This window comes from Moschus berezovskii, chromosome X, assembly GCF_049115385.1.
Source record: "Moschus berezovskii isolate FMDL1 chromosome X, NW_MosBer_1.0, whole genome shotgun sequence".
In the NCBI taxonomy this organism is placed as follows: domain Eukaryota; kingdom Metazoa; phylum Chordata; class Mammalia; order Artiodactyla; family Moschidae; genus Moschus; species Moschus berezovskii.
In genome coordinates this window covers 102,054,049-102,078,358 of record NC_142488.1, presented here as the reverse complement: position 1 = coordinate 102,078,358, position 24,310 = coordinate 102,054,049, and the positions used below count along the sequence as shown (strand labels likewise).

Here is a 24,310-nt window from a genome sequence, read left to right as displayed (position 1 = left end):
TCCCGTGGTATCTCTAATTTTCTTGAAGAGATCTCTAGTCTTTCTCATTCTATTCTTTTCCTTTATTTCTTTCCATTGATCACTGAGGAAGGTTTTCTTATCTCTCCTTTCTATTCTTTGGAACTCTGCATTCAAATGGGTATATCTTTCCTTTTCTCCTTTACCTTTAGCTTCTCTTCTTTTCTCAGCTATTTGTATGGCCTCTTCAGACAACCATTTTGCCTTTTTGAGTTTCTTTTTCTTGGGTGTTGTCTTGATCACTGCCTCCTGTACAATGTCACGAGTCTCCATCCATAGATCTTCAGGCACAGTATCAGATCTAATCCCTTGAATCTGTCACTTCTACTGTACAATTATAAGGGATTTGATTTAGGCCATACCTGAATGGTCTAGTGGTTTTCCCTACTTTCTTCAATTTAAGTCTGAATTTGGCAATAAGGAGTTCATGATCTGGGCCGCAGTCAGTTCCCTGTCTTGTTTTTGCTGACTGTGTAGAGCTTCTCCATCTTTGGCTGCAAGGAATATAATCAATTTGATTTTGGTGTTGACCATCTGGTGATGTCCATGTGTAGAGTCTTCTCTTTTGTTGTTAGAAGAGGGTGTTTGCTATGACCAGTGTGTTCTCTTGGCAAAACTCTGTTAGCCTTTGCCCTGCTTCATTTTCTACTCCAAGGCCAAATTTGCCTGTTACCCCAGGTATCTCTTGACTTCCTAGTTTTGCATTCCAGTCCCCTATGATGAAAAGGACATCTTTTTTTGGTGTTAGTTCTAGGTCTAAGGTCTAAGGTCTTGTAGGTTTTCATAGAACCATTCAACTTCAGCTTCTTTAGCATTAGTGGTTGGGGCATAGGCTTGGATTACCGTGATATTGAACGGTTTGCCTTGGAAACGAACAGAGATCATTCTGTCGTTTTTGAGATTGCACCCAAGTACTGCATTTCAGACTCTTTTGTTGACTAGGGCTACTCCATTTCTCCTAAGGGATTCTTGCCCATGGTGATAGATATATTGGTCATCTGAGTTAAATTCACCCATTTCAGTCCATTTTAGTTCACTGATTCCTAAAATGTCGATGTTCACTCTTGCCATCTCCTGTTTGACCACTTCTAATATACCGTGATTCATGGACCTAACATTCCAGGTTCCTATGCAGTATTGTACTTGACAGCATTGGATTTTACTTCCATCACCAGTCACATCCACAACTGGGCATTATTATCTCTTTTCTCTTTCTCTTCATTCTTTCTGGAATTATTTCTCCACTGATCTCCTGTAGCATATTGGGCACCTACTGACCTGAGGAGTTCATCTTTCAATGTCCTATCTTTTTGCCTTTTCATACTGTTCACGGGGTTCTCAAGGCAAGAATACTGAAGTGGTTTGCCATTCCCTTTTCCAGTGGACCACGTTTTGTCAGAACTCTCCACCATGAGCCAACTGTTGTGGGTGCCCTACATGACATGGCTCATAGTTTGATTGAGTTAGACAAGGCTGTGGTTCATGTGGTTTGTTTTATTAGTTTTCTGTTTGTGGTTTTCATTCTGTTCACCCTCTGATGGATAAGGATAAGAGGCTTATGGAAGCTTCCTGATGGGAAAGACTGACTGTGGGGAAAACTGGGTCTTGTTCCGATGGGCAGGACCATGCTCAGTAAATCTTCAATCCAATTTTTTGTTGATGGGCGGGGCTGTGTTCTCTTCCTATTGTTTGACCTGAGACCAAACTATGGTGGAGGTAATGAAGATAATGGCGACCTCCTTCAAAAGGTCCCATGCATGCACTGTTTCACTCAGTGCCCCCGACCCTGCAGCAGGCCACCACCAACCCACATCTCCTCCGGAGACTCCTGGACACTCACAGGCAAGTCTGGGTCAGTATCTTGCGGGATCACTGCTCCTTTCTCCTGGGTCCTGGTGTGCACAAGGTTTTGTTTGTGCCCTCCAAGAGTCTGTTTCCCCTGTTCTGTGTAAGTTCTGTAATCAAATCCCACTGGCCTCCAAAGTCAAATTCTCTGGGGTTTCTCAGTCCCTTTTTCAGATCCCCAGGTTGAGAAATCTGTTGTGAGTCCTAGAACTTTCTTAACAGTGCAAGAATTTCTTTGATATAATTGTTCTGCAGTTTTTGGGTTCTCTCCTTGGTAGCTCTATGGTGGGATTGATGGTGACCTCTCCCAAGAGCCCTTATGCCACACCCAAGTCTGCAGCAGCCAGAGCCCCTGCCCCTTTGGCAGGCCATTGCTGACTCATACCTCTGCAGGAAACACTCAAACACTCAAAGGCAGGTCTGGCTCAGTCTTTGTGGGGTCTCTGGGTCCTGGTGCGCACAAGGTTTTGTTTGAGCCCTCTGAGCATCTCTGGCAAGTGTGGGGTTTGATTCTAATCATGATTTTGCCCTTTCTACTGTCTTGCTGGGGCTTCTCCTTTGCCCTTGGACGTGGGGTATCTTTTTTGGTGAGATCCAACATTCTCTTGTCAGAGGCAAGTTGTAATTTTGGAGTTCTCACAGGAGAAGATGAGCATACATCCTTCTACTCTGCCATCTTGAGACATATCTTGATTCCGGCTTGTAACTCATCCAGCCTAGCATTTCTCATATACTCAGCATATAGGTTAAACCAACAGAGTGAGAGCAGACAGCCCTGTTGTACTCCTTTCTCCATCTTAACCAATGAGTTATTCCATACGGGGTTCTAACTCTTGCCAAAATCAAATTGATTACATTCTTTGTAGCCGAAGATGGAGAAGCTGTATACAGTCAGCAAAAACAATATCTGCAGCTGCCTGTGGCTCAGATCATCAGCTTCTCATAGCAAAAATCAGGCTTAAAGTAAAGAAAACCAAGAAAAACACTAGGCCAGACAGGTATGACAAATCAAGTCCTGTATGAATTTGCAGTAGAAGTAACGAAGAGATTCAAGGGACTAGACCTAGATAACAGTGTGCCTGAAGAACTATGGACAGAGGTCTGTAATACTGTACGGGAGGCAGTAAATAAAACCATCCCAAAGAAAAAGAAAAGCAAGAAGTCAAAGTGATTATCTGAGGAGGCTTTACAAATAGCAGAAGAAGGAAGAGAATTGAAAAGCAAGGGAGAGAAGGAAAAGTACATCCAATTAAATGCAGAGTTTCAGAGAATATCTGGAAGAGACAAGAAGGCCTTCTTCAATGAACACTGTTTAATAATAGAAGAAAACAACAAAAGGGGGGATACTAGAGATCTCTTTGGGAAAATTAGAAACATCAAGGGAGCATTCTGCCCAAAGATGTGCATAATAAAATATAAAAATGGTAGAAACCTAGCAGACGCTTAAGAGATTAAGAAGAGATGGAAAGAAAACAAGAGATAATACATGTCAAATGCTTAGCAAAGTTCCTAGCACGTTTTAAAGTATTTGGCAAATGTTAGCTATTACCCACTGCTAAGGCATCTCTGGAGAAGGCAATGGCAACCCACTCCAGTACTCTTGCCTGGAGAGTCCCATGGACAGAGGAGCCTGGTGGGCTGCCATCTATGGGGTCGCATAAAGTCGGACACGACTGAAGCGACTTAGCAGCAGCAGCAGCAAGGCATCTCTAGAGACTTCAGTAGGGCTCTCTTGTACAGTGATTATCAACCTCCTAGAGCAGCACTATCCAACAGGATTTTCAGCCATAATGGAAATGTTTTCAACCTATACCATCCAATAAGGTAGCCATCATATGGCTAGGGAGTAGTTGAAATGTAGACAGACAAAGTGACTGAGGAACTGAATTTTTAAATATCATTTAACTTTAATCATAAAATAAATTATAAAATAAAATAAATGTTTAAAACAAATAGCCAAATGGGGACTTCCCTGGTGATCCAGTGGCTGAGATTCTATGCCCCCAAAGCAGGGGCCCTGGATTTGATCCCTGGTCAGGGAACTAGATCCCACATGCCACAATTAAGAGTTCACATGCAGCAATGAAAAGATCCTGCATGCTGCAACCAAGACTCAGCACAGCCAAATGAATAAATGAATAGTTTTAATAAATAAATACAAATGAAATAATCAAATATGGTTATTAGTTCTCATAATACAGAATTCTAGACTTGCTCAAAATTAATAATTCACCAAAAATTCAATATCAATACACTCTCCTGGGGAAAGGAAGGGCATTCCTACTCCTTTCCTTCCCAAGGTTGAGAATCATTGTCTTAGTGGGTCAGTGTACTGATGGGATTGTGTCACAATCCTCAGGTAGAAGACAAGCCTAAGACAGGCACGACTAACTCAAGGTACTTCTGTCTCTCCTTTCTCCAGTCTATCCACTGCCAAACAAGCCTCATACCCCCAGGGGACATTTGGCAATGTCTGGAGATATTTTTGGTTATGAAAACTGTGGAAAGGGAGAGCTGATAGGTGCTGCTAAACATGCTATAGTGCACAGGTTAGCACCCCACAATTAAGAATTATCTGGCCCCAAATGTTGAGAAACTCTTCCCTGGAGGGATTCTTAAACAATCTTAGACAAGGAAGCATCTGTCCTGCTCTTTGTTGTTCACTCAGTCATGTCCAACTCTTTGTGACCCCATGGACTACAGCATGCCAGGCTTCCCTGTCCTTCACTATCTCCCAGAGTTTGCTCAAACTCATGTTCATTGAGTTGGTGATGCCATCCAACCACCTCATCCTCTGCCACCCCCTTACAACCCTCCAAATGCAGAGGGTCTCTAACCTCCCTGAAGAATTCAGTACAATGTTTACACTACCCCCAGTTTACTCCCTTTAAATCACCTGGAAGGAAACAGTTCCTTTCCAAATTTGGGATCAAATTTTTTAAGACAACAACTTTTCAATCTGGAAAAAAAATGCAAAGAAGAGAAATCTCTAAGATGATGCAGGCTCCATAGAAGGAGAACTAGATCTAGTTCACCAATTGCTAGGATATCTGAAAGAAGAGTCTTTGAAACTGCCCAAGTTTTAGGATGAATGATAGGTTATGATTTCCACAGAGTGTAATAAAGTAGCTGACCTCATTACCCCAAAAGGTGGTACAGTGTAAAAACTAAAGGCATTCTCAAAAGGAATTAAATTTAGGTGTGTATACAGCTTCCAAAACCATAAGGACTATTTAGAAGAGCCAGAAATATTAGGGCCATGCTTCTTTGAAATCGATAGCATGGAAGGAACTCATGTTCTCCCCCAACCACACTACCTGAGCCTCAGAGACAAACATATAGGCTGTGAATCCCATAGGCCTGAGCCAGTCACTGGGCTAGAGCTTATATTTTATATTTCAGTTCTCCTAAAATTTCTCCGTGCTCCAATTTAGGTACAATTTATCATGCGTTGTCTTCGGGAGAAAAGTTGAAAATCCAGGCTGGTCATTCCAGAAAGCCAAACTGGAAAATTCAGATCATAAACCAATTTTCCTTCTCCTAACTCTGAGCTTGGGAAAACTCTAAAGAGCCTACATAATGATCCCCTACTTTTCACTGCCATTTGTCTGACTATTCACCAAGTGCCCCTATGGAGCAGCAATCAGCAGGACCAGACATGCAAAATTGAGCCCTGCAGATAGATGATTGAAGGCAGGAGGAGAAGGGGTCAACAGAGGATGAGATGGTTGGATGCCATCACCAACTCAATGGACTTGAGTTTGAGCAAGTTCCAGGAGTTGGTGATGGACAGGGAAGCCTGGCGTGCTACCGTCCATGGGGTCACAAAGAGTCAGACACGACTGAGTGACTGAACTGAACTGAACTGGTAGATGATTTACCCCTATCTGGAGATTTGGAAAATGGAAGACCTTATACTGTTTCCTTTGCTGAAAAGATCAAGGATACTCATGTAAAGAAAAATTAACTTCCTCCCTCCTCAGGGACTATGCTCAGTTTAAATAGCTGTTGAGTAGTAGTAGTCTACTTCTGGAGGCTGGTGCCAGCCACTTGGCTTGCCAAGGGTATGGATAACTGAGAGAAGCAGGAAGGTGGGGCTCAATAGCTGCTTTATGAATATGACACAATCTCCTCCCTCAAGCCTCATCCTGCAGTCATATAACCCTTCAGTCCTACGCTTGCACATGAGCTGAGCAACTTTAAAACAAAACAACATTTGGCATGTGTATGGAGCATGAAATGAAAATCATGATTGGCAAAGGGAATACTCAACATTGTTTAATTCTGCTTCTAGATTTCTGGTCTGGTTTTCTTTATACCTTTTTAAAAGGTCTCTCACCTACTACTAGCTGACTTTAGGTCATTTTCTTTATTCAGGCTTATCTCACTCAGCTTTTGAGAATAATGGTGAGAATTACCCTTTTCTAACTTTCCTTTAACACTCTGAGAACCAACTGAGCTTAATTTTTATCACTCAAGCTCTTCTAGACCTAAACCGAGACTCATGGTAGTACCTATCAATTTTCAATTTATGGCAATGAACATAGTTTTCAATTGAAAAATATGAACTTTCAATGGACTATGGCTATGAACTACTTAAAACAGAAGTTCTCAACTCCTCTTTTTACATGAAAGATCCTTTTGGTTCCTTCTGATTTTGTGTTGCTAGAAAATGTGCTCTTAGCAAGATTGTTACCCACTAGAAAAAGTATACAATAATAAGACTTCATTTTTATTGAATCCCACAATAGATTTGATGTCAGTCTGGTCACCCTAGCCCTCACATGGTCCTATGCCCTGGTTGGATCACCAAGGTTTCTGCATGTGGGTTCTTAGCCCTTTCCATAAATCTTTATTGAACTCCCCCTAGTCATGTGATGAACAATGACATGGAAAACTGCAAACCAGATTGGCAGCATCCTCTTTCCAGTAAAGCCATCTACAAGAGAAATTTAATTTAAAAATTACATGATGACCTATTTAAAAAAATCAAGAACAATAGCTTTCTTAAAATGTTTTATATTTCAAGTTCCACCATGGGGCTACCTGCAAAGCTATACTCAAACTGGCACACTGGGGCTCCATTCCTCTGTGTAGCCCTACAGACACAAGGGCCAGAACTTTAATTCTGACATTTTTCCACCTCCATAATAACGCATATCCTCATGTATAAGTATAGCTGATTCACTTTACAGTAGAGCAGAAACTAACACAACATTGAAAAGCAACTAAACCCCAGTTTAAAAAATAATATTCCATATCCTCTGGCTTACTTGATTTGCAAACTCTTACATCATTTTCAAAATTTCTTACATATCTTAACTGTATAAAGGCTGAAGCTGAAGCTCCAATACTTTGGCCACCTGATGCAAAGAGCCAACTTATTGGAAAAGATCCTGATGCTGGGGAAGGTTGAGGGCAAGAGGAGAAGAGGGTGACAGAGGATAAGATGGTTAGATAACATCACCAACTCAATGGACATTAGTTTGAGCAAACTCCAGGAGACAGTGAAGGACAGGGAACTCTGGTGTGCTGTAGTTCATGGGGTCAAAAGAGTAGGACACAACTTAGCGACTGAACAACAACAAACCTTGAGCAGTACTATATGATATTTACCCGGCTTTAAGGTATAACACTGGGCTTCCCAGGTGGTGCTAGTGGTAAAGAACCTGCCTGCCAGTGCAGGAAACATAAGAGACTCGAGTTCAATCCCTGGGTCAAGAAGATCCCCCTGGAGGAGGGCATGGAAACTCACTCCAGTACTCTTGCCTGGAGAATCCCATGGACAGAGGAGCCTGGCGGGCTACAGTCCACAGGGTCACAAAGAGTTGGACACAACTGAAGTGACCTAGCACATACACAAGGTAGAACATTAGCTGACAAGCTTAATTAATATACAATGAAACCTGCAATTTTATGTGTCTGAATATGCAGTCTTGGGATTGTCGATTTGTTTATTGATATAATTAATAGTTGGTGTTTTGCTAGTTGGAGGTCAAGTAGTATAATACTTAATAGTACAGGCTTTGGAGCCAAACTGCCTGTGTTCAAGTTCTGGTCACCCTACTTCCTAGATATGTGACCTTAGACAAGGTACTTAACTTCTCCAAGGCTGAGTTTCTTCAAGTGTAAAATGAGGATAATTATTACGCCTATAGCATAGAGCCATGAGCGCAAGTTGTTGCTCAGTCCAGTCTGACTCTATGCAACCCTATGGATTGCAACTGACCAGGCTCTTCTGTCCATAGGATTTTCCAGGCAAGAATACTGGAGAAGGTTACCATGCCCTCCTACATGGAATCTTCCTGACCCAGGGATGGAACCTGCTTCATGTCTCCTGCATTGGCAGACGGGTTCTTTACCACTAGCACCATCTGGGAACCCCAAAGCATAGAGTCATGGTGAGGACTAAATCAGATACTCCAGCATGGTGCCTAGCACATGGAAAGTGCCCAGTAACCAATAGCCATTAGAATTTATCTAAATTTAGCCATTTAGAATAATCAGGCTAATGCTGGCCATTGTTATAGACATTATTTATTTTTACATATAAATACTGACTTTTAAAAAAACATCAGATGCATTCTGTGACATTGTCCCCACATAAGTTTTGTCCATTTTAGCCTTCTAATCTATATACACTTTGGCCTTGAAATCAGCTGAGATGATCCAGCAAATTCCGATTATAATGGTTCTGTTTTTACCACAGTCTGGGAAACAAATTGTTTCCCATCTGATGCCAATGGCTGCTCCAAAGTAGCTCATGCATCACCACTATTTAGCTAACTGACCTTGTAGGTACAGCAGAGTGGGCAGCTGGTAATGTGACGTGATTAGATGCTAGTGTTCTTCATTTCTGAGTAATACAGGGAAATGAAATTCATTTTCAATAGTCCCTTGGACTGAAAAAGACTGAACATTGATTTTTAACTGGCATGTTAGGGTGAGGAGAAGGAGACCTAGCAAGTGGAAGAGAGCTATTGCAGTTTCACTAAATCCTGGCACAAGATGGGAGATTAATTTCCAACATGATGCTATCAGGCCAGCAGTGTGAGGAAGTGCCAATTTGAGAGGTTCAGCCTATGACCAGACAGCATTGTGGGTATGAATGAGATGGTTCCTGATAAGGGTCTGCCCATTAATTACAAATGGGGGGTTTAATTTCAGAAGCCTGTGATAAACTCCAGCAAGGCCTCCTGCTTAAAGCTGGTAACAATAGGAATCAGAAATTCCAATTAGCAGATTGTGTCCAGTGATGAGGTTAATGGAAATGAATGTATCATTTAGGTCGCTTGAGAACAATAACCTTGCAAAAGTCCTAGCCAGTCCTGGGAGTGGGTAAAGTAGATCATCAGCTGTTCCTCTGTTGTGTCCTCTGGCAATGGAATTTAGCTGAAAATATAAAGAAGCTGGCTTTTTCTTAGTATGCACTGTACTGCAAGTGTTTTGTGTGATGAGCTCTGAGCCGAGTGACTCTGTCTCATGCTCATTAATCCAGAAGGGTCCTAGACTATAACACCAGCTTCTCAACTGGAAGACCTAGGGCAAATCCAGGAGCAAACTCATTAGAGCCTGAAGGTAAAGCCCCAGGGAGATGCAGGCAATGTAACTGGTTTAGTGGCCATGCCCTAAGCCCACATCATTACAAATTTAAAAAATTCAATACAGTCAGTTCATGTACCGGGTTTCATTAGAAGTACAGTTGTAGATAATATGAACCAAATCTAATTTATTGGTGTGTTAATTTCCTTCTTATTTCTCCCCCCACCCCTGCCCTTCTTCACCTTGTTAAAAAAAAAAAAAACATGATTTTTAATGGGAAGCTCAAGATCATTCAGTATAATTTTGGAGTTCAAAGCAAAGGCAAAACTTGATAAGAATAAAATTCAGTTTTCCACCTGACCTCAATCTGAACACAAAATGGCTGTTAAAGGATAATTTAAAAATAAAAAAAGTTAAATCATGATCCTCATGTAAATTTAAAGGTAACACAAGTGGACACATGTCTAAGATTTTATTTAACTCATTAATTAGTGAGGAAACCAGGAAGTCAGAAGTCTGCAAACTATTCCGTGCAAGATAAATCCAGCCTGTCAGCTGTGTTTATGAGTTAATTTTATGGAGTACAGCCACACCCATTAATTTGCATATTGCCTTTGATTGCTCTCTTACTACAGTGGCAGAGTTGTAAGGTCCATAGACCCTAACATATTTACTATCTGGATTTTTACTGGAAAAGTTTGCTAACCCCATATATAAGCCATGGGAATGCTGAAAGAAATTTATAAACAGATGCAAATAAATTTGCATATAGATGCACAGGTCAATTGCATTTTGCCAGACAAAAATTATTTTCATTACAATTTACAGAGTTATAACAGTAACAAAGGGCAAAATGATAGGATACTGAATGAGGAATTCCCCAGGTCGGTAGGTGCCCAGTATGCTACTGGAGATCAGTGGTGAAATAACTCTAGAAGGAATAAAGGGATGGAGCAAAAGCAAAACCAATACCCAGTTGTGGATGTGACCAGTGATAGAAGCAAGATCCAGTGCTGTAAAGAGCAATATTGCATAGGAACCTGGAATGTTAGGTCCATGAATCAAGGCAAATTGGAAGTGGTCAAACAGGAGATGGCAAGAGTGAACATAGACATTCTAGGAATCAGTGAATTAAAATGGACTGGAATGGGTGAATTTAACTCAGATGACCATTATATCTACTACTGTGGGCAGGAATCCCTTAGAAGAAATGGAGTAGCCATCATGGTCAACAAAAGAGTCCGAAATGCAGTACTTGGATGCAATCTTAAAAATGACAGAATGATTTCTGTTCGTTTCCAAGGCAAACCATTCAATATTACAGTAATCCAGGCCTATGCCCCAACCAGTAATGCTGAAGAAGTCGAAGTTAATCGGTTCTATGAAGGCCTACAAGACCTTTTAGAACTAACACCCAAAAAAGATGTCCTTTTCATTATAGGGGACTGGAATGCAAAAGTAGGAAGTCAAGAAACACCTGGAGTAAAAGGCAAATTTGGCCTTGGAGCACGGAATGAAGCAGGGCAAAGGCTAATAGAGTTTTGTCAAGAGAATGCACTGGTCATAGCAAACACCCTCTTCCAACAACACAAGAGAAGACTCTACACATGGACATCACCAGATGGTCAACACCGAAATCAGATTGATTATATTCTTTGCAACCAAAGATGGAGAAGCTGTATACAGTTAGCGAAAACAAGACCAGGAGCTGACTGTGGCTCAGATCATGAACTCCTTATTGCCAAATTCAGACTTAAATTGAAGAAAGTAGGGAAAACCACTAGACCATTCAGATATGACCTCAATTAAATCCCTTATGATTATACAGTGGAAGTGAGAAATAGATTTAAGGGACTAGATCTGATAGATAGAGTGCCTGATGAACTCTGGACGGAGGTTCGTGACATTGTACAGGAGACAGGGACCAAGAACATCCCCATGGAAAAGAAATGCAAAAGAGCGAAATGGCTGTCTGAGGAGGCCTTACAAATAGCTATGAAAAGAAGAGAGGCAAAAAGCAAAGGAGAAAAGGAAAGATATAAGCATCTGAATGCAGAGTTCCAAAGAATAGCAAGGAGAGATAAGAAAGACTTCCTCAGTGATCAATGCAAAGAAATAGAGGAAAACAACAGAATAGGAAAAACAAGAGACCTCTTCAAGAAAATTAGAGATTCCAAGGGAACATTTCATGCAAAGATGGGCTCGATAAAGGACAGAAATGGTATGGACCTAACAGAAGCAGAAGATATTAAGAAGAGGTGGCAAGAATACACAGAAGAACTGTCCAAAAAAGATCTTCACGACCAAGATAGTCACGATAACGTGATCACTGACCTAGAGCCAGACATCTTGGAATGTGCAGTCAAGTGGGCCTTAGAAAGCATCACTACTAACAAAGCCAGTGGAGGTGATGGAATTCCAGTTGAGCTATTTCAAATCTTGAAAGATGATGCTGTGAAAGTGCTGCACTCAATATGCCAGCATATTTGGAAAACTCAGCAGTGGCCACAGGACTGGAAGAGGTCAGTCTTCATTCCAATCCCAAAGAAAGGAAATGCCAAAGAATGCTCAAACTACCGCACAACTGCACTCATCTCACACGCTAGTAAAGTCATGCTCAAAATTCTCCAAGCCAGGCTTCAGCAGTATGTAAACTGTGAACTCCCAGATGTTCAAGCAGGTTTTAGAAAAGGCAGAGGCACCAGAGATCAAATTGCCAACATCCGCTGGATCATGGAGAAAGCAAGAGAGTTCCAGAAAAACATCTATTTCTGCTTCATTGACTATGCCAAAGCCTTTGACTGTGTCGATCACAATAAACTGTGGAACATTCTGAAAGAGATGAGAATACCAGACCACCTGACCTGCCTCTTGAGAAACCTGTATGCAGGTCAGGAAGCAACAGTTAGAACTGTACATGAAACAACAGACTGGTTCCAAATAGAAAAAGGTGTACGTCAAGGATGTATATTGTCACCTTGCTTATTTAACTTATATGCAGAGTACATCATGAGGAACGCTGGGCTGGAAGAAGCACAAGCTGGAATCAAGATTGCTGGGAGAAATATCAATAACCTCAGATAACGCAGATGACACTACCCTTAAGGCAGAAAGTGAAGAGGAACTCAAAAGCCTCTTGATGAAAGTGAAAGAAGAGAGTGAAAAGGTTGGCTTGAAGCTCCACATTCAGAAAACAAAGATCATGGCATCTGGTCCCATCACTTCATGGGAAATAGATGGGGAAACAGTGGAAACAGTGTCAGACTTTATTTTTTTGGGCTCCAAAATCACTGCAGATGCTGATTGCAGCCATGAAATTAAAAGACGCTTGCTCCTTGGAAGGAAAGTTATGACCAACCTAGATAGTATATTAAAAAGCAGAGATATTACTTTGCCAACCAAGGTCCGTCTAGCCAAGGCAATGGTTTTTCCCGTGGTCATGTATGGATGTGAGAGTTGGACTGTGAAGAAGGCTGATCGCCGAAGAATCGATGTTTTTGAACTGTGGTGTTGGAGAAGACTCTTGAGAGTCCCTTATACTGCAAGGAGATCCAACCAGTCCTTTCTAAAGGAGATCAATCCTGGATGTTCATTGGAAGGACTGATGCTAAAGCTGAAACTGCAATACTTTGGCCACCTCATGCGACGAGTTGACTCACTGGAAAAGACTCTGATGCTGGGAAAGGTTGGGGGCGGGAGGAGAAGGGGACGACGGAGAATGAGATGGCTGGATGGCATCACCGACTCCGTGGACATGATTTTCAGTGTACTCCAGGAGTTGGTGATGGACAGGGAGGCCTGGCGTGCTGTGATTCATGGGGTCGCGGAGAGTCGGACATGACTGAGCGACTGATCTGATTTGAAAATAAGTCAAAACAACACAGATAATCCAGAAAATACAGTAGACCTGGGCTATTAGGTCAGTTATATAAACAGAAACTCAAGACTAGTGATCTAGGGAGAAATCTTGTTTTATGAACAGGTAGAAAAGAAGCTGGAAATCAGAAACTATCCAAAAAGGGAAAGTACACTAGTGCAGAGCCTTAAAGATTGGCAATTGGAATGGAGGAGGTCGAGGATGGGTACTTGGAAGCTTCCAACCTTAGGCCTCGGTTGCTTTGGAAAGTGGGGCAGGGCTGAAACTTGGGGAAGACCAACAGGTCCAGTTGTAAATGAGCCAAGTTGGGCAGAGGTTAACCCTTACACTCTTGGTTTCAACTTCCCGTGGTCATGTATGGATGTGAGAGTTGGACTGTGAAGAAAGCTGATCGCCGAATAACTGATGCTTTTGAACTGTGGTGTTGGAGAAGACTCTTGACAGTCCCTTGGACTGCAAGGAGATCCAATCAGTCCATTCTAAAGGAGATCAATCCTGCGTGTTCATTGGAAGGACTGATGCTGAAGCTGAAACTCCAATACTTTGGCCACCTCATGCAATGAGTTGACTCACTGGAAAAGACTCTGATGCTGGGAGGGATTGGGGGCGGGAGCAGAAGGGGACGACAGAGAATGAGATGGCTGGATGGCATCACCGACTCGATGGATGTGAGTTTGAGTGAACTCTGGGAATTGGTGATGGACAGGGAGGCCTGGCATGCTGTGATTCATGGGGTCGCAAAGAGTCGGACACGACTGAGCGACTGAACTGGCTGAACTGATTATAGGCTGAAAACTGTCACATCTGCGTTTTCAGCCCTGACCTTTTTCCTTCAACATTCATGCTGCTGCTGCTGCTGCTGCTGCTGCTGCTAAGTCACTTCAGTCGTGTCCGACTCTGTGTGACCCCATAGACAGAAGCCCACCAGGCTCCCCCGTCCCTGGGATTCTCCAGGCAAGAACATTGGAGTGGGTAACATTCATGCTAGAGTTATACAATTCCCTGCAACTTTCCCAATAGGTATTTCATATTCAACATGCCTAAAATTGAACTTTCTTTAAACCCTAAACCTGTTTTTCCTCCTGTATTCATCTCCAGTGGTGACACCACCATTCAATCAGGCATGCCATGCCGAACCTGACATCCTTGATTTCTGCTCCTGCAGTATTACCTGAAACATGCAATGAATGTCTTAAAATCTCTTCTATCTCTGGAATTACTGTCTAGTTTAAGGTCTTGCCATCTTTTCACCTGGTCTGTCGATATCTTTTAACTAGTCTTATCTTTCTGAAACTTATCCAATGATTTGCTGGAGCTGGTTTATACCAGCTGGTAAGAAACTGCAATACTTTGGCCATCTCATGCAACGAGTTGACTCACTGGAAAAGACTCTGATGCTGGGAAAGGTTGGGGGTGGGAGGAGAAGGGGACGACAGAGAATGAGATGGCTGGATGGCATCACCGACTCGATGGACATGAGTTTGAGTGAACTCCGGGAGTTGGTGATGGACAGGGAGGCCTGGTGTGCTGTGATTCATGGAGTCACGGAGAGTCAGACACGACTGAGCGACTGAACTGAACTGAACTGAAGAATTGGTTGTGTGCATCTCTTCCCAATTCTATTTTCCAGGATGTCATATTGGTAGCTTGAAATTGGCCACAGTGGGAGTATTTACACCACAAAAATTGGCAAACACTATAAATCAAGATTTTTTAAAATGGAAAGCTACTTGTTAAACATTCATCAGCACATACACCTCTGCCAATTCCCCACACTTTAGCCAAACTGATCTTTGTAAAACACTTGTTCAAGCATGCTACTTTCCTGATTAAAACTCTTCAATGGCTCCCTATGGTCAACAGATCACATTAAGTTCCTTCTCATAACATATGAGGCCTTTTATTATCTGGCCCTGGCATAAATGTCTAGCATTCTCTCCCATCCCTCCTTAGTCTCACAACTTCTCTGCTAGCTTAAAGGTCACACACTGGCTCACTCTGGCCTAAACTGCCTCATACATGTATTCTTTTTGGCCTGCACACTATCTTTAACTTTTTTGAGCCAACATTGAAGACTGTAGGAAAAGCTACCTCCAGATCCACATTTCTGATTTCTCTTGAAAAATTACAACACCAGCCCTTCATTCATGCATATGGGAGCAAAGAATGGAGCAGCAGATGCCCCCTTTGAGAGGGCACGTGCTCCACAGCTCACCCGTTTCTACCATTCACTCACACAAATTATGCATCTGCACCCTCACTTAACTCTTAATTCTGTTACCTGTTATCTCTTTGGCCCTTGTTGCAGACCATATTACAAAGTCCTGATTATTATCAGAAACCTCTGATCCTAATTATAGACTCTCTTTATGTGGTTGTCCTGGTGATAATTCATGGTCCCTGCACAGTCTAGAGAGGGACAAGTAGCAGAATGAGAAGATGCAGAGGGGGGAAGAGGAGTAGAAATCTATATTCTTTGGATCAGAGGCTACATCTTAAAGTAATAGCATTGTGAAAATGACAAGCAGGGATTGTCCTAGGTGTTTGTAACCTCAGGGTATTCATATAGAAAGTCACAGACTCATCCATATAGAGCCTATCTACTAACCTTCCTTAGAGTCTTAAAATGTCCTCCTTCTTAGCTGAACATAGAAAGAAAAGACCCAAGGACACTAGTTCACATTGATTCCAATTGTGGGAGCCAGGCTTGTAAACAAAAGTCAGCTTCTTAATTTGAGAATAGGACACTGAGTTTCCTTTTAGCTGAGTGCCTGCTGTATGTCTAGTACTGTTCTAGATGCTATGGGGAAAACAAGAGCAGACTAAGACAGCTCTGCCCTTAGAGACCTCACAACCTTATTGAGGAAGCAAGAAATACATATATAAAATAGAGACAAATATAAGCCTGCCGCAGAAGAGTGGTATCTTGGATGTAACCTAGTGTCCACAACATCTGGGTGGTCAATGAGGGATGGGATCAAGTTAAGGGGAAGATCTATGGAAGAAGTCAAGGCTTAAAATGGCCCTTCACTGGCAGAGAAGTGGGGATCCACACAGGGGATCCCCCAAGGATATACATACAGCATACAGAGAGCAACGAATGAGGTAGGTGTGGCAGTCTGTGAATGATAAGGCTGACTGGAGGAGAAAAGGCAATCTTGGTAGGAGGACATGGTTGGCCAGTGCAGACCAATTTATTTTGAAAAAATTTATTCTCTGGTGTTTTGTACCCAGAAGGACAAATGGATAATCAGAGGCTCCTTGTTGAGCACCCAGTCAAAGACAATGAATTCAGATGGCTCTGGAAAGCATGTCATACTCTAGGCATAGACAGCAGCCTTTCAGCTCCATGACAGAAATGGGGCTAAGCATTATTCACAAGTACAATTCTTGGACAGGTCTGTCAGCATTGACATAGAGGAGAACGAAAAAGAGTAAGAAAAGAAAGAGCAAGGAAGTGGGTAGAGGGAGTGGACAGGAAGAACATCGTGAGAAGGAATAGACTCGTACCTCCAGTCTAACCCAGGGAATCCTGTGCTGTCAGCCATCTTCCCTCCAACCCCCACCTCCAGCCTTGAGATCATGACAGAGATTAAGAAATGCCCCTGTGCACCAAGGAGGGACAGATTCTGGGTCTGAGCTCCTTTCTTCCCAGGCAGTCTATGATACTTGGCTCACTTGTCATCTCGCCCAATTCTAGGCTTTATGCCAGTTGTTGTGTTTAAGTTCATTACTAGGCCTACTCAGACCTACTTCTTCCTTAGCCTGCAGGCTTATGTTAATTTCTGAGATTATTCTTTCCTGTGTCCAATTTACTTTATGAGCCAGTTGCTCACTTCCTGCTATCTTGTTGGTAGCTGCTCCCTCTAAATGTTTAACAGTGTTTACTTGCTGCTCCATCCAAGCAATTGATGACCAATGTGCAGCCAATTCTCGACTATTCAAAGGCTGATGCAACCACCCCATGAAGGAAACAGATTCCTGGCAAACTTCTCCATCACCTTTCTCCCACTCCCAGGTTTCTGGCCACTGCCCTGTTTGGGAAAGCCTCATCCAAGGTGGGAAAGAGGCAAAGATGATGAAAATTACAACTCATCCTTTTGTCAGTTTGCCAGCAACCATGGGTTTCCAAAATTATTTTTTAAGAGTCAAAAGAAACTAGCAATTAAAATAGTATTTGTCTATTCTGTGAGACTCTCCATTATCCACATTCTTTTGTTCTCCGAGTTAAACTGAGTATTTGGAGCTTTGCTTTTAAAAAAATAATGTATTCAGATCAATATTTTACAATCTCCTGGAATTTTATCCATGCTTTGCATCCTCAGACCCTCCACCCCTCCATGAAACGTTCTCAGACTATTCCAGTCCTCCTCATGGTCTAGATCCAGATTCTACCACACACTGTGTGGTAGATATGCTAATGTGTGTCAGTTCAGTTCAGTTCAGTCGCTCAGTCGTGTCCGACTCTCCGCATATCCCAAAAGGCACATTTTCAAGTTGAAACATTTTTTCTTTAATTCATCGATTGGGATCTGTACACTCACCCAGAAGTATATGATCATGAATACCAAAGAACCTTTCACCTATAGCTGCTATTTACACCAAGCATCACATCCTGGACACACCAATTTTATCAGATGTCTTTTTGCTATTGGTAACTCATCCTTCAGATGGTAAAGAATCTGCCTGCAATGCAGGAAGCCCAGGTTCGATCCCTGGGTTGTGAAGATCTCCTGGATAAGGGAATGGCAACCCATTCCAGTATTCTTGCCTGAAAAATTCCATGGACAGAGGAGCCTGGAGGGCTACAGTCCATGGGGTAGCAAAGAATCAGACACGACTGAGCGGCTTTCACTTTCATCCCATCCCTCAAGCCTGCTGCTGCTGCTGCTGCTAAGTCACTTCAGTCGTGTCCGACTCTGTGCGACCCCATAGACTGCAGCCCACCAGGCTTCACCGTCCCTGGAATTCTCCAGGCAAGAACACTGGAGTGGGTTGCCATTTCCTTCTCCAATGCATGAAAGTGAAAAGTGAAAGTGAAGTCGCTCAGTCATGTCCGACTCTTAGCGACCCCATGAACTGCAGCCTACCAGGCTCCTCCGTCCATGGGACTTTCCAGGCAAGAGTACTGGAGTGGGGTGCCATTGCCTTCTTCGCCCTCAAGCCTAGAGGTCCTCATTTACAGAGTAATTCTTCCTGATAATAGCAGGTTCTATTTTGCTGGGATCTACAGGAAGCTGGAGGAATACTGTCTGGCCTTGGTCTTTGATCCACTCAAGTTACAAAGTCAGGATCACAATTTGGGAATGTCTCCTCTTCAGCTCCCAAGGCTTGATTTAGTGGCATAGTCTTTAAGATCACTGGTTGTCTTTAACCTTTCAAACAAATATTTCTGCAGTCTCTACTGCTCATTTGGAATGAACACATACTCCTACTTACCAATTTATGTAAGTCTGATCTACCTAACCAAGTTCCAAGAAAAATGTCCTTCACTTCTCTGTGCATGCATGTGTATGCTAAATCACATCAGTCATGTCCAACTCTTTGTGACTCCATGGACTGTAGCCCACCAGGCTCCTCTGTCCATGAGATTCTCCAGGCAAAAATATTGGAGTGGGTTGCCATGCCCTCCTCCAGGGGATCTTCCCAACCCAGGAATCAAACCCACGTATCTTACATCTCCTGCATTGGCAGGTGGCTTCTTTACCACTAGTGCTACCTGGGAAGCCCCACATCTCTCGTGCCTCAGACAGAACTGGCATATTTTAAGAGCCAAGCTCTAGAGTCATATTGTCTGAAGTTGAATCCTGGCTTTGCATGTAAAGCTGAATAACCTTAGGTATGTTCTTTAAACTCTATATGCCTAAAATTCTTCATTTGGGGAGAATATTTACCTCATAAGGTTGTTGTGGGGATTAAATGGGTAAATATATGCAAAGTATGCCTGGCATGTGTGTGTGTGTTAGTCACTCAGTTATGTCCAACTCTTTGTGACCATATGGACTGTAGCCCGCCAGGCTCATCTGTCTGTACAATTCTATAGACAAGAATACTGGAGTGGGTTGCCATTCCCTTCCCCAGGGGATCTTCCCAGCCCAGGGATTGAACCCAGGTCTCCTGCATTACAGGCAGATTCTTTACCATCTGAGCCACCAGGTAAGGATTTCACAACTAGCTATTATAAGAAGAACTGTCCGAAAAACTGGTGATCCCAGTTCCTGAATCATTAACATTTGATGGGCTCTATGCTCCAAGCCTTAATCTTACACTTTTATGTTTGTTTTTTGTTTTTTTTTCATTTTCATGTACCTAGGTCCCCACTCTTATGATGGACACTCAGTTCTCTGAGTTCACACCGGACATTACTCCCATCATGCTGGCTGCCCACACCAACAACTATGAAATCATCAAACTGCTCGTCCAAAAACGGGTCACTATTCCCCGGCCCCACCAGATCCGCTGCAACTGCGTGGAGTGTGTGTCCAGTTCAGAGGTAGACAGCCTGCGCCACTCCCGCTCCCGACTGAACATCTATAAAGCCCTGGCAAGTCCCTCACTCATCGCCTTATCAAGCGAGGACCCCATCCTAACTGCCTTCCGCCTGGGTTGGGAGCTCAAGGAGCTTAGCAAGGTGGAGAATGAGTTCAAGGCTGAGTACGAGGAGCTCTCCCAGCAGTGCAAGCTCTTTGCCAAAGACCTGCTGGACCAGGCTCGGAGCTCCCGGGAACTGGAGATCATCCTCAACCATCGAGATGACCACAATGAAGACCTTGACCCTCAAAGGTACCATGACCTAGCCAAGCTGAAGGTGGCCATCAAATACCACCAGAAAGAGGTAAGCTGAGCTCTTCTCTACTTTTGGAGAAGCTTAAGTCCTCCAGAGTTCAGAGTGGCAGAGCAAGAATAAGCATTGTCCTATCACTTCGCTCTCCACCAAACAAATGGTTAGACAGGCTTCAAAAACAGTGAGATCCATATTTATCCAAGCCACATACAACCTCTGAGTATTTTCTTTATGGTCAGATAATTAGGGGAAAATCTGATTCTATGATGGGAAAGCACTCATTCATTCAACAAATGCTTATTCAGCACTATTTTAGGGGTTCAGGATACAGAAAACAAGCACAACCCTACCTTCATGGAACTTACAAGCTAGCAGTAGACAGTACATAAATGATCATGTTGGTGAATATATAATTACAAACTAACATAAGGGCTCTGAGGAATAACTTCTGAGAACACACAGAAAGGACCATACCCTATATACTGGGACCAGGGCAACAGTCATCACAGAGGGCTCACTGTTTGCATGCTGGTAGTTGTTAACAGAACCAAGTCCTTGGCAGCCCTTTGGCAAGAAAACTGAGATCAACATTTGAAAGATGGAGTGACACTCAGGGTGTGTGGTTCTGCAAAAGGCTGAGTACCATCTGTGATGGTGTGATTTCCAAACTGATAGGGTTGACCTCTTTGAGGCAGGTCAGGTCAAGCAGATCACATCAGGAGAGGCTTTGCTTTCCAGCTTGGCCACATTCACAGTCAAGCCAGTGCAGTTCTTTGCCATCTTATCAAACAATTTGGGGAAGATTTCTAGCAGGCTTCATTTAGCTCTTTAAGGAGGAAGCATGGTAGAAAGGGCAGGAACTTTGTAACCAGAGCAGCTGAGGATGGAGTGGGCTTCAGTTCTATGACCTAAAGAAAATCTTTCAAATTTCAGGACATTAGTTTTTTCATAAAATGGAGGTGACAATTGTTCCTCTATTTCACAGGGCTATTATGAAAATAAATCTACTTTAATGTCCAGTTCTCTCTCTCTTCCAATGGTTCCTGGAGTCAGATTCAACTGGGTTGAAACAAGAAGTGCTTATCTGAAGGGCAGCCAGTAGAGCCATCCCTTCATGGGTCCAGGCTCTGAGGCAAATTACATGTGTGCTCACTTGGTCCCTTTCTCTCAGACAAGAAAAAAAGATACTCTCCCTCTGAAATAAGGAAGACATGAGTACCAGGGTGATCTTAAAGGGGATAAGATATGACAAAAGAGCAACATGGAGATTGAAAGGGCTGCACTGGGTGGGATAGTAAATGGATAGACCCACCCCTGTGTCTCCTTATCCTGTTTTTGCAACTACTTGCTTTCAGTTCAGTTCAGTTCAGTCGCTCAGTCGTGTCCGACTCTTTGTGACCCCATGAATCACAGCACACCAGGCCTCCCTGTCCATCACCAACTCCTGGAGTTCACTCAAACTCATGTCCATCGAGTCGGTGATGCCATCCAGCCATCTCATTCTCTGTCGTCCCTGTTTCCTCCTACCCCCAATCCCTCCTAGCATCAGACTCTTTTCCAGTGAGTCAACTCATCGCATGAGGTGGCCAAAGTATTGGAGTTTCAGCTTTAGCATCAGTCCTTCCAATGAACACCCAGGATTGATCTCCTTTAGAATGGACTGGTTGGATCTCCTTGCAGTCCAAGGGACTCTCAAGAGTCTTCTCCAGCACACTTGCTTTAAGTTATTTCATTAAGCCTGAAGTGACTCAACCTCACTTATCTCTTCTGAAAAATAGGATAATAGATTAATTACCTCCCTGGAGAAATATAAAGTTTAAGTAAAATAAGACAGGTAATGTACTCATGCATAGTACAAAATTCAGTATATATTAGGCATTCAATAAATATTATTATTAATCTTGTTACACACTGTGTACCCATGGTATATGATCTGATTCTATGTACTAAAATTGTAGGTAATAGATATAGTAATGGCCATCCTCTCCCTTACCCCTCCCTCTCATTGCCCTACTATTGATATGTAATAGCAGTTGTCTGCTGTATGGTCGAATTGACTTTTCTTCACTTTTATATATGTATTTCCATTAATGATGTACATTACGGTTTCAGTGTAGTTTTCACTTTACATAAATTGCTATAATACTTTAAGAAGAAAAACCACAAGTACTTTTAGAGTACAGATTGCTTCCAGATGGCAAAATGGATGGACAGTGGGAATAGAAGTGTTAAAAATGGATATTACAGAATATACCTAAAGTTTGCACTCCTTACCTCACTAGATAGCAGATAAACTTCATAATTTTAGGCCCTCATATGCCTGAAAATTGACAAAGCATTTTCAGTTTCATTACAATATTTTATCAATTTTGTATTGGTAGGTCATCTCCCAACTATTTTATCACTTGATCCATTCTGCTCATATAATTATGTTCATTTGCCAGTTTTAGTCACTGCTCCATTTGGAAACCATTGTGATGACTTCCTTACTCTCCTGGGGATCTTCTTAGCATATGCTCTTGGAATCACCCTTGGGTTCTACATTCACTGTCCTCCAGTCTTTATTAACCTTCTCATCATTTTTTCCCTCATATTTTTGCCCTTTTTCTTTTCTAAAACTTTGTCCCCTATATCCTTTATTTCATAATTTCTCTTATTACTATTAAATTATTACAGAATACCTCCATGTTTTTATACATTCATATGATATATTTCTCAACTATCCTTATACCAACCTGAATATGGCAAAAGGTTACATTTCTTTTTGCTCTCCCAGTTAAGCATCAGAGACCCCAAAATTGGTCTCAGGGTCTATTTGCTATGTACATTAAAGTAGAAAGTATCATTTGTTTACTTGTGGTAAAATATTCATACCACTTTAACCAATTTTTAACTTTACAGTTCAGTGACATTAAGTACACTCAGGTTGTTGTGCAAACATGGCGATTACAAGTCATTTTTTGAAGATGGACAAGTTTAGGAGTGTCTGCTTTTTCTTTCAATAGTGAGCCCATACAGAGTTTCATATTTTGCAGACCACATTAGTTTTCATCCATAACACTGGCGAAGTAGCATCTTTTAGCTATTAAAATTATGGATATTCAGCAGTAATACAAAGGTAATCCAAAAAGCACTGTATTTTTGCAAAGATAAACAATTTTAGGTCTGGTGATACTTGCTCATCATTGTGAATCAAATCAGTGAGAACTTTGGAATTTGATAGACTGAACTATATCAATCAGAGCACATCAAACCCCAATTCCAGGTTTGTGGCAAATAAAGCAAGGATAGTGAGTGACTCTCAACTTCAATGTCAATGATATGAAAAGTGTACCCTCATAGAGTCATATAAACTCAAATATGGCCCAAAATTTAGTCCCATGGCCAAAGACTTCAGAATTTAGAATTTATATATTTAATTCCACATTTTCAAAGGTAAGTTATCTTAACAATGGTCATAGATAAGTTTAGTTTCTTTTCAAACTAAGTTACAAAAGCAGGGTAAGCTTGAGAATTCAGATCTATCTTAAGGTTTGCACTCTAAAGACACTGCTTCCAGAATGTAAAACATGATTTATACACATCAAAATCTAGAAACCTCTTCTGAGTTATGATTTCAACTAAACAACTCTATAATCCTTCCCAATCTGTGAAATAAAGTTTCTTTTTTTTCTCTTAATCTGCAGTTCCATTGAGCCTCAAGTGAGTATAGTCTCTAATTGTTTTCTATTTAAATCCAATGTCTAGTTTAAGACTGTATACTCTCACCTTGAACAAATCAGCAATGACTTTATTTTTGGGCTATTTTTATAATTTCAAGTTTAGTGTGTTTGGTAAGGAACACAGACCTGGTGAGCTACTGAGGTTCTAATAATTCAGGTGTCAGTGAGCACTTCATTCTTAAAAGCTCTTGATCTAAGGAAGAAGACTGATAAATCGGTTCAATAAATATCCATAATCTAGTCATTACAAAAGTGAAACGTACAGTGCTTAAGGCCACAAGCATAAAAAAATTCATGATCTTGATAATTTATCACATTATACAATATACCTGATCACCAATTTTCATCATTCAAATTCTCCTTATGCAGAATGCAATGGACATAAATAAACGAATGTAAACTTCACCCTTCTATTATATCTATAGCAAGTGAATTCAGCTTTTCTAGGTTGTATAAAATTCCTCAAATTCCTTGGAAGCATATAGTTTATATATGCTTACTTATCAAGAAGAAAAATATATT

The 24,310-nt window shown here is 41.9% G+C and overlaps 1 protein-coding gene across 1 annotated transcript in view; it reads left to right on the top strand.

Annotated features, from left to right (window-relative positions):
- The window catches only part of TRPC5 (transient receptor potential cation channel subfamily C member 5), a 321,668-nt gene that overhangs the window by 175,972 nt on the left and 121,386 nt on the right, over positions 1 to 24,310 (top strand). The window contains exon 3 of the mRNA XM_055393456.2: positions 19,596 to 20,117. Within this exon, the coding sequence (XP_055249431.1) occupies positions 19,596 to 20,117 (522 nt within the window). The remainder of the gene's footprint in view (positions 1 to 19,595; positions 20,118 to 24,310) is intronic.